Here is an 11,575-nt window from a genome sequence, read left to right on the forward strand (position 1 = left end):
GCCTGTGCTCCTCAACGGGAGAGGCCACAACAGTGAAAGGCCCGCGTACCGCAAAAAAAACAAAACAAAAAAAACCATAATGCAATGCTACGTCCAAACCACTAGGATGGCTAGAATAAAAAAGACAGATAATAACAATGATTCACGAGGATGTGTGTGGAGAAACAGGAACCCTTGTATAGTGGGAATGTAAAATGACACAGCTGCTGTGGAAAGCAGCTGGTGGTTCCTCAGAATGTTAAACATAGAGGTCTATGATCCAGCAGTTCCACTCCTATGTGTATATCCAAGAGAAATGAATGAAAATCTAGGTCCACACAAAAACTTGTACACAACTGTTCATTGCAGTGTTATTCACAATAGCAAGAAGTGGAAAACAACTCAAATATCCCTCAGTTGAAGAATGGACAAAGTGTGGTATATGCACATAATAGAATATTATTCCATAATAAAAAGGAATGATGTACTGATACATGCTACAGCATGGATGACCTTGGAAACATTATGCTTTGTGCAAAAAGTCAGCCATAAAGGAACACAAATCGTGTGATTCAGTTTATATGAAATGTCCAGAGTAGGCAGATTCACTGCGACAGATATGTGGTTAGTTGCCTTGGGCTGGTGGGGATGGAGCTGGGAGGAATGGGGAGTGACCACTAGTGGATACAGGGTTTCTTTGGGGGTGATGAAGATATTCTAAAATTGATTGTGGTGATGCCTTCACACTCTGAATATACCAATACCACTGATGATGCTTTTTAAATGGGTGAATTGTATGGTATGTGAATTATATCTCAATAAATCTGTTTTTAAAAAAGGATACAAAACCATGTTAGTTATGCTTATTTTGTAAAGTTATGTATTCTTTATATATATATATATATATACATACATACACACACACACACACATTGAAAACAGACTGAAAGGAAATATAGTTAAAATGTTTTAAATAAGTATATCTGGATAATGGGATTATGGGTGTTTTCTCTAGTAAATATGCTTGTTTTTGGAATTGGGGAAACAGCTAACGGGGAGGGTCTTCCGCTGTGCCTTCTCCTGGGCCAGGCAGCCATTTGTGAAGCCCTCATGACATCAGATGGTGTGCGACCAGACCTTAGCAGCAAAGCCACCAAGCTGTCTTTGCCCCTAAAAAGCTGGGCTGATCGCCTGGCTATTTGTAATAGGAAAAGTTACACCACAAAAAGTAAATCTGTACTGTTTTCTTTTTACAGGTTGGTTTTTAATAAAATATCTCCCAAGAGCTACTCAGACAGTTACAATAGTCTTGCTTTAGCTTCGGGCCATTGAACTCTCTAAACTTTATTTTGGAAGCCATTTTTAGAAACGTACCCTTTCTAAATGTACATCTTTAGTTGAAGTGGTAAAGTGAACCTGCTTCTCACATTCCTTCCTGCAGCCAAACAGCAGCATTAGGAAATGTGTGCACATGTATTGTTTATGGTCTTAAATTTGTATGTCTTCCATTGGAAGTGAGTTCTTCCTAGCAGCCTGTTGAATCCAGATTTTGTTCTTAAAGCTGCTTTGATGCATTGTCAGTGTTCTGCTGCTCATGGATTTTTCTTTGTTCCCAATGAGTCTGTGGAGAGAAGCCTGCATTAGGAAAAGGAACAGTTGAAAAGAAAAAACAACCTCCTTGTCAGTTATTTCAGAAATTTGTTTCCACATCATATGCCTTTGGCTTGGACAAAAGTTGTGAAATAGCCTTTGTTTCATGCTATTTTGTGTTAAGCCTGTTTCCTGTGAATAACTAGGGTTGTAAGGAAAGGTTAGTAAAGAGTCAGCTCTCCCACATGAGAAGGGAAAAAATTACCTCTTCTCTTGTGCAGCCTACGAATCTGAGTGAGACGTGCACTGCCCTGCGTGGGCAGCCTCTTGGCACTGCCCGGATCCCTGGGGGAGGAGGGTATTGTCCCTGGGTGAGTGTTTACTCAGAAGTCTGCATAGATAATCTGATGTGACTCAAAGACGGTAACCTCAGAAAAGCTAGACCAGATCCCCTTGGGGAGGGGTGCAGATGTTCAGGCAGAGAGAAGAGCGATTCCAAAAACCACGCACAGCTTGAGGCATGACTGAGTGCTCGCTGGGCACAGGCTTCCACTCGACCATCCAGAACCTGGTGGTAGAGATGCCTCGGTTGATATCAGAAGCCTTTACAGCACCAGAAGAGCACAGAGAGAGTACCCTACAGCCATTCACACAAGGCAGCTAGAGCCATGTCTTCTGAAATGCAGTGACCAACATGTATTATTTTTTAAACCAGAGTTTAATTTTTTTTAAATGAGACTCGCCGACATTTATAAGGGAGAACTTTGAAAATACCCCAATTTGAAGGACTCCTAGAACATAGGATATCCCTGCTTATATGCAGTAACATTAGACTGAGAAATGCAGGTGAACCCCCAGGCCCCCAAAGCGAGAGACGGCACAAGCCCTGATGAGAGCGGAGGACAGGTGGGTTCTGGGCGGTCTGCCAGGCCCTGCACAAGCTCAGTGACCAGTTCAACTGGGTCAGACCCTAAGGACTCCAGGCTTCAGAAAAATCACACATAGGTCCCTGCCATAGACCTTTAGGACACTCACAGGTCATCAGATCTCTAAGTGTCAAATCCACAAGCACCAGGCCACCCGTGTACTCTGCCCCCGGCTTAGGACAGCTGTGCGGGGGGCGTGGTCACGGCTGCGCAGGACAGACGTCACCGGTGTGAACCCACACGCGCGTGGAGCACAGAGACCGTGAGGCGTGTGGTGTAGGTGATGGCTGCAGGCAGCCGTGAGGGCAAGGCAGATGCGTTTGTATAAACCGCAGAGGGAAGAGAAAGGGTGAGCAATCCACAGATTCCTGCATTTCTAGTTCTTTTAGTCTTTGCTTTCCAAGGCGAATTGTTTCTCTAAGGCTATCACCTAATTAGAGACCTCGGCACAAGGACGTGTCTGTCACACCCGGGCCCGGTCACACCCCATTCCTCCCACCGGACACAGCAGGTGGAGGGCAGGGAGGAGGCTGTGAGTCAGGCTGTGCCGTGTGAACCAGGGGCCTCGGGCAGGGTGCTGAACAGTTCCGAGTCTGTTTGCTCCTGCCTAAAATAGAAGTAAAGTTCTGTCTTTCCGGGGTATTGTGAGATGTAAATGAGGGAACCTGAGAAGGAATCTTATCATAGGGCCTGGCGTGGGTTCAGTGGACACCACCAAGCATTGCCTGCACTACCACACCGTCCGTGGGTGTCACGGCCGCTTCTCCCTTCTGCTTCACCCCGACCCTGGCCCTCTCCAGGCAAGAATCCATGGTCTAATTCTTAGCCTTGGAAATTGGAGGCTAACAGGGTTTGCTCTTTTCCCACCTTGCACATTGGCCACAACAGATGTTTCAGGTGGATTGTATCAAGTGGAGCTGAAGCCCAGGGTGTTTCACGGGGCTGAGATGGGTGAGAACAGCTGTAGGAGTTTCACAGAATTCCTCTCTCTAATCCAGGGCTGTGGGTCTCAACCTCACCTGTTCATTACATCAGTGAGAGAGTTTCTAAAAATCCTCATACCCACTTAAATCTGTATCGCTGGATACAAGACCCAGACACCAGTATTTCTAAGCACTCTCTGCCCCTCGCCCAGGAGAATCATGACCTCCCAAGAGTCAGGCTGAATGTGAGAGTCCTGGCCATTGAGAAACTCTGGGGCTGCCTAGTGAGACCAGCTCGACGGTTACATGTCCTGGGATCCTTAGCTGGAAGAAAGAGGCGGACGTTTGATCAGATGTGTCATTGACTCAGAATGTTGGTACCAAGCTAATTTGGGGGGAGGGGAGGGGTAGGGTCATACGGCTGAGCTAATTGTATGAAATATTAGCTGGTTCACAAGAAGACTGGTAGAAGAAGAAAATACAGAGGAGTTTTTATCTGTGATGGTGGCTTTTGTTTCTCTTTTTCTATTCACCGATACAACAAGGGACTTGTAATTTATAGGGAAGAAATGCGACTCACGTGGCCAGTCCCCCTTCTCTAGAGGGAGAGACCTTCAGTGACTTTATAAAAATAAGCCCCTGGCTTTCTCTCCAGTTGCTTTCTAGTTAATTCTGGTCCTTTTTCTTTTACCAGTTGCCAGAGGCTCCACCCTCTGAGGAGGAAGAACAGGAAGCCTGGGTGAATGCCTTGCTTGGAAGAATGTTTTGGGACTTCTTAGGAGAGAAGTACTGGTCTGATCTGGTGTCTAAGAAAATCCAAATGAAACTCAGCAAAATAAAGGTATCGTTTTCCACCCAAGAGGCTTCCGATTCATCACGTCTTAATTTCTAGAAGTTTTGTACATTATATCCTAAGTGAAAAATCATTTGGTTTAAAACGTATAACAAATGGGAGTAGTAAGTTCTTATCAAATAACACATCTGGGCTGTGACCTTGACCATAGACTAACTGCCTCTGGGGATGTAGTGAGTGTTCCTGTTTATTTTTTCCCCTTCTATTGCCCTCATTGTTATTCACTCTGGGTGAGAATCCAGAATTTGGTTTGGGAAAATGGGAGCTGTTGCAGCTGGTTGGTTATATAGAATTGTGTCATCTTTAAGTTAGTAATGAACTTAAATTGTATGGCCGACAGCCCACCCAGCCTGACAATCTTGGCCACACAGCATGTGCTCTGAGGAAAATGCCAGACTACTTAAGACCTCTTTCCCAACTCCCTCTCAAAGCTGGGAAAGCTACCATTGTGCTCTAAATGTGTCTGCATTTGACCTTTGCTTCTGGCCAGATGGTATTTTATTTTGGGCTCTCTGTTTGCTGAAGAAACAGTCCCGGTGCTGATGTAGGCCCACTTGGAAGTGAGTTTAAACTTGCGTAAGTATTCTTCACAATTGCCACTAAATGACTCATTTAGTACCACGTTTACTTAGAAGTAAGTTTTTGATCCATTGAAGACCCAACCAAGGAAGAGTCACTTCGGTCCCCAGATCTTCGTGGAGAGCTTACACAGTCAGCAGCTTAAGTCAGTGGATCTTTTAGGTCATAGATACCTTTGAGAAGCAGAAACATATGGATCCTTTCCCAGAAAAATGCCCTGTGACACAAAATTTTGCCCATGATTTCAGAGAGTTCAAGGACTCCAGGTTAGGAGATGGTGAGTCACGGTAAAGTTATGTTGGAAAAAATGTGGGCATGGGGGAGCTTCGATTTGATTCCTGTTGTGCCTTTGGGTCATGAACAGAGCCTTCCTGGCACAGTCGGGCTCTCTGCCACTCCGGCCGCTGTCACCCCTTCCCCAGGCCCCGATGAAGAGGAGGGGCCTCCTCAGCTGGAAGAGCGGATTTCAAGGCAGAATTCGGGGCAGGTGTTTGGGAGGGCTCTGTTGACAAGGGTCAGCCTGTTTGTGTTCTTCAGGCGAGTGAGGGTCGAGCGCTCTGCTAGCCAGGTCCGTAGGGGGAGCAGGAAGCAGTGTTTGGAGAGGAGAGGCCAGCAGCCACCCTGGAGTTCACTCAACCTCCTCCTCTTTTTGGGAAATGACGGAGGCCTTGAGTTTCTGGGTTGAGGCACACGGGCGGGGCTGGTGCTGCTCTTTTCCCAGACACTGTCATGGGTGCTTCCCTGAGCAGGAGGGCTCTGGGTCCTGGCGACAAAACAGTGCACGCCTGGGCTGCAGAGGGACACCACTCTCGCCGCTACACACGTTCCAGTACAGACCCGGAGTGGGTGTCGGAGGGCTTCTCTCTGGCGCTGGGAGTCCTCGGGGCCAACCTCCACCCCGGATTGAGAACCCTGGGCTCCCTCAACCCAGAGGAGGTTGACGAAGGTCTTTCATTTTCATCTTCTCCCTTCGCTGACCCTGTGGGCTTCTGCAGGGTACAGAGATAAACTCTCGTCTGTGTTTTGAGGTCAGAAGTGCTAGGGGGTTAGGGTGGGGAAAGTGGTCCTGATCCAGCAGCGCCGGCAGTTCAGAGGCGGGGGCTGTACTCCCCCCACTGGCAGCCTCAGCGCCTCCCACCATCCACCCCGACCTGAGCTGCTGTCCTGGGAAGTGCCCTGCAGACCAGAGGGGACCCTGGTGATGGAATAAACGGGAAGGCAGCGGGAGATTACCCCCATTCTGAACCTGCCATCCCCCCTGCCGAGAGAACTCTTACTATCACCAAATATCCAGGTATCCTTGGGAAGGGCTGTTTCTTAAATATAGTAGTGAGTGTTGGTTAATGGCCAGTCAAGAACCAGAATGGCTGGAGGAGCCTGAGCTGCCCCCTGTGACAAAGATCCCCCCTGTCTTCTGGTCTCCTTGAGGGCCTGACATATGGAGGGCGCTTTGCTGGCTGCGGTGATTGTCACCCTCACCCGTGATAAATAACTCACGTTGTGGAAGTGCAGCCCTGTGTGTGTATCTGGTGCCCGGTGATGGGTTTAAAATAAGCTGAGTTTCTGCCTCCACGGCAAGGACACCCCGGGCCTTGGCCGGCTGCTCCGGCACCACCTTGGAGCCCTCAGTAGTTATGGCCTCTGTGCCCATGTCAGCAAATGCTGCTCTTATTGCAGCGGCTTCTAACTCAACCCCCACCAACCTGGAGAACGCCCAGCCCCCAGCTGGGTTTACCCAGGAGGGTAAAGAACACACAGTGGGTTCCCGTCTCACTGTGGTGCCCTTAGGGTGGGAAGAAGAGAGTCTGTGGTTGAAAAGAGCAGGAGGGGGAGTGACCTTTCCTTGCCTCCCCCACCCCCCGCGCCCCCCGACCCCCTGCCGCCCGACAGGGCAAGAAGGAAGCAGCTCTAGGGCCTGGTCCTGAGTTTTGATTCAGATCAGAGATCTGAGCAAGGAGGGAGTGAGAGGGGGTTGGTTAGAAATGTTGCAGAATCTTGGAGTTGGGTGCTCAGGTGAATAAGTAGGAAACTCCCTGCTGACCTCCTCTCCCCATCCTGCTTACTGGTGATGAGTGCCCGTCCCACCCCACCAAGCGTTTCTCAGTCCCCGCTTCCTTCAGTTCCCTCCTCCATCTTCGGCCCTGCCTCAGGCCCTTCCTCTGCCCTCTCGGGGACTCCAGGGAGCGGGATGGAGTGGGGAGGGAGGCTGGACGGGGCGCAAGGAGGGGCACCATGTTCTCTGCGTATACTTCCCTGGCTCAGTGTCCACTGCTGTTCCCATAGAAACCTGGCGTGCCTCAGAAACACTGGGCATTAGGATGACAATAATAGACAAAAAGGACTGGGGCAAGGGTGCAAGATTTGGGCTACATTTTTGGCCAAGTATCATTCTGTAGGCTGATTGGGAGGCCAACCACCACATAACATTAATGCTCTGGAAAAAGGTTTTCCAAATAAAGCAACCACCAATTCAAAAGGCACATTTGAATACTGTCTCTAGTCACATTTTGTCCATCTCAGACATCATGACCTCTTTAAATTAACACCTCCATCCCCACAGAAAGTCAGAGATGAAATTCCCTGACTGGTGAATCCTAAAAGTGTCTAAGTTCCTCTGCAGAGAGACAGCTGAAGAGGTCCAGCCAAAATAGGCACTAAATTCATGTCTGGCTAGATGCTCTTCATTTTATGGGAAATGTTCAGCGTATGTTCCATTTTTTTTAACTCTTACTTATATTCTAAATTTTACTAAAATTATTCTAATGTTCAACTGGAGCAGTCCTTATGAGAATAAGAAAAGTCTGGGGGAAAAGAAAAGAGAGGGACTTGCCAAATTTAAAAATGTATTTTAAAGCTACAGTAACAAAACCACTTTGATACCAATAGGAAACAGTGCTCAGTACAGACTCCAGTGCAATGGGAATCCCATAAGGAAAGGTGGCTTTGCAGGTCAGTAGGGAAAGATTTGGTTGTTAAAAAAAAATAGGTTAAGACACCTGACTAGCCACTGGGAAAAAAAAAATAAGGTGGATTCCTAGTTTACATCTTACATTAAAATTAGGACTGGACTAAAGATTTTTTTAATGTACATACATATACATAAATCCAGGTCAAGGAAACAGGTCAATTAATTCTCTGCTCTCGAGGTGAAGTAGGAATTTCTAAGCATGATACCAGCACTCTTACGTTAGTTCATTTAGAGTAAATTTCTACTGACAGCTGTGTTAGTTGGGGTCCCAGCGGAAAACAGATGGCACATTCAGTGCAGCAAGCTGGGGAAGGATTTATGAAGATGTGGGCCGATGCAGAGAAACCGAAAGGCATAGTGCAGCACTCCAGGGCTGGAGGGGTGGGGAGCGGTTAACCCAGACTCGGGCAGGGTGTCTAGGTGGAGGGGCTGCCTGTCTGACAGGAGCTGTGGCCTCAGTAGAGGGAGGGGACAAATGCCTGACAGTTCTCCTCTCCGTGTACCTCCCCGCACCCTGCCCACTGGTGTGTCCCACTGGTCAAGCCCGACCAGAAGCCAGAGGGCAAGAGTCCATCGATGCGGTTCCCGCAGACCAGCCTCTCGGGATGTAGGGAGGAACTCGATCCCAGGGGGACAAAGGGAAAATATCCAGCACAGGGTCAAGGGATGTGATTTTTTTTTTTTTCCAAGGATTTTAATACATGTTGTGAGTTGGCCTACAGGAAATGTTGTAGTGATTTCCTAACTCCTCCCTAGTAGTCTAAGAGAGGTCCATTTTCCCGGCCTTCAGCCAACTCTGGGCATTATTAACCTGACCAGCATGGCTCGTTCCTTCTCCACAGTCTGGTCTCTGGCCACACGCCACCCTCAGGGAAGCCTTCGCTGACCTCCTTATCCAAGACGGCCCAGCCTCCCTCTGCTCCGTTACCCGCCTTACCTTCTCTGTGGCACCGGTCACGCTCTGCAGTTATAGGTCATTTGTCTGCTTATCTGTCTGTTCCTGCCTCTTCATCAGAAGCCCCACGAGAGCAAGGACCTTGCTTCTCTCGTCCGCGGCTCTGTCTGTAGTACACTGCCTAGTACGTGGTGTGTGCTCAATAAATTTTGGTTGAATAAATGTGTCCCCCAAACCTTGACCATTGTTCCCTCTGAGAGTATGTTGACTTCTGGCATTTACCAGGTTCCTAACGAGTCTCCTTGGTTGTTTCCTTCTGTCCTCCAGCTCCCCTACTTCATGAATGAGCTAACTCTGACGGAGCTCGACATGGGAGTAGCTGTGCCAAAAATCCTTCAGGCCTTCAAGCCTTACGTTGATCACCAAGGTAACTCTTAACTGACTCCAGAGAGGAGTGGAGCATTTATATGAGCGTTAGAATGTTGCCGTCGCTGCAGATTGAATACCAAGGCTTTGTGTTGGGAGGGAGTTGGGGGCGTTTTAACCATATTTCATGTTGCGTGTCTTCTGTTCTTAATGGTCACAGCCTGAAACCGGTGGGGAGTAGATCAGGACTCCCACTCCTAGCCCTTCTGGTCTTCTGGATCCTTACAGGTCCTCCTCCAGCCCAAAGATGCCCACATGCCAGTTAACGGGGGCCCGGCCCCACATGGTCACAGCCCTTGCCACGGTGAGAGGCGGTGGCTGCATTTCAGGCCCACTTATCCCTCGTGGCTTCTCGTCTGCATGTGCCCGGCCCTGGATTCTTACCGGGAGCTGCCCCTCCTCATAAGTAGTGACATCTTTGCCTTGTCTTAACCTCTAGGATGCAGATTCTTTGAGCTTCGTGTTTTATTCTTTCTGTTCCTTTCCACCCCAAGTAGGCACTCAGTAAGTCTTTGAAAAATGAAGACTTATATTGTTGGGCAGTATTTTGAGAGTAAGGCTCTCTGCTGGAGGGAAGTTCTCTGACTTGGTTTTTAAGACATGTTACAGACACATTATTTATGCCTACTTGTGTATGTGTGCATGTGAGAAGATGATTAAAATGTGTGGAGAGTTTAAATAAAATTATGATGTAAAGATTTATGTGTATTTTGTGGCACCTTGACAGAAAATTTAGTACCCAGGAGTCTGGTGAAAAGAAGAATGAATTAGGTAGGCAAGAATAGTCCATGAGCAGAAAGGGAAAAATCTCCCTGTCATGGAAGCATTCAACTTCTTTTCTAGAATATCCCTCTCCAAGTGAGCCTCTTTCCACTTAAACTGGATTTACATTCTTCCTCAAAAGGCTCAGAAACAAAGTAAGGGAGAAAATAATTACAACTTTTCAAGAGAGTGATATTCGTTTTGAAGTAAATATTTTGTAAGGTTGATAGACTATAGCATCTACTTTTGTCTCTGTATGGCTATATCAGGTGGCTCTTGAACATATTTAGTGAAATCAAGTTCTGTGTTATATACACTTGATGTAAATACAGAGAGTTTTTTTTTTTTTAACACTACAACTAGCAGCTCTAACAAATCTCTCTAGCATTATTTCAGCTAACAGTGAAGTCCATATTTCCAGGTCTTTAGCATCCCATCGATTTCAGAGAAAGATAGACCAGAGAATTATTTGCAAATCCAGAAGTCCACCTAATAGCACGTCGAAATCACCTGTGACCACTTAATTGTGTCTACACTTTGATGAATCTGAGTGCTCCTAGGTTTAGTGAATTTCTGGTTCACTAAGAGTAAAACTAGAAAAGATTCTTTGCAAATGGTCTGGCTCTAAATTTAAACAGCTGCATTATCTATATGTCAGGTGCAGAGCTAGGATCTTGGCGCACAAAGGCATTACAGGGCTGCCTGGCTCCCTCTGGCTCTAGGGGGCTCTAGGTTGCCCTTTGCCCTTTGCCTCTTTAGGAACTGACTTGTAATGAGCTGGTAAATGATCAGGTAACGTAAGCTTCCTGAGAGTCAGGCTTAAAGAAGGTAAATAATACGTGTGCATGCTTTATTTTCTAATGCATTAGCAGTCTCTTATCTCAGAACTGTCCTTTGTTGAACTAGTAGAAATTTCCAATGAGAGGGGAGCAGGGCCATAGCTGGGCTTTGCAGCATCTAAGAAGTGTCCCTGTGGCTGTGAACTCTGTGAACAGGGCAGCTTTGTAAGGCTTTGAGTGAAATTCACTAAATGCCTAAGTCTCAAGTCTCTTCCCGGTTCCTCTGGAGCCAGAAATGCATCAAGACATTTTATTATATAGATCAAAGCTTTTGCCAGTTTTTAATCCATTTGAGGCTTACTTAACTCCTTTCAGGGCAAGTTTTAGAGATCTGCCTGCTTTATGTAACAAGGGAAGAAATGTTACTAAAGAAAGGAATGATAAAGACATAAAGCCTGTGGGTTTTAAAAGTTTGATCAAATTAGGTTTTTCCAAGTCTGCAAAGGCTAAGTGTGATGGTATAACAGAAATGAACATGAAGGGACAATGCATCTTGGATTCCATTGCTCTAAGAGAAACCTTTCCTTTGCGGGGAATGAAAATCAGGAGTTATTTGTTAAAACTGACTCTGAAAAGCAGAGTTCGCCTTTCAGGGAACTGACCCCCAGGGTGAAGGGGGCTTCGACTGCTCTCAGGAGGGGGCGCCTCCCAGGGGATCCCCCCTACACACCCCACACCCTTATTTTTGGTAATATTTCCTAACTTGTGCTTGTTTGTTGAAGGCACATGGCTTGGGAGGGATATTTGGGCCAGAGCTGCTGGGTCGCTCCATCCTCAGGATACTCTTATTTTTTTTTTTTTTTTTTTTTTTTTTTTTTGCGGTACGCGGGCCTCT

General features: G+C 47.0%; 1 protein-coding gene across 3 annotated transcripts in view; it reads left to right on the top strand.

Moving 5' to 3' along the window:
• Positions 1-11,575, top strand: part of TEX2 (testis expressed 2) — a 60,751-nt gene that overhangs the window by 28,458 nt on the left and 20,718 nt on the right. For 2 of the 3 annotated variants that reach the window (XM_028499827.2, XM_028499828.2), the window contains exons 5-6: positions 4,113-4,259; positions 9,041-9,140. In XM_028499827.2, the coding sequence (XP_028355628.1) occupies positions 4,113-4,259; positions 9,041-9,140 (247 nt within the window). Of the gene's footprint in view, positions 1-4,112; positions 4,260-9,040; positions 9,141-9,367; positions 9,842-11,575 lie in introns of those variants that run through there. The other variant, XM_028499829.2, reaches the window with a different exon arrangement.

Source organism: Physeter macrocephalus, chromosome 14, assembly GCF_002837175.3.
Source record: "Physeter macrocephalus isolate SW-GA chromosome 14, ASM283717v5, whole genome shotgun sequence".
Taxonomy (NCBI): domain Eukaryota; kingdom Metazoa; phylum Chordata; class Mammalia; order Artiodactyla; family Physeteridae; genus Physeter; species Physeter macrocephalus.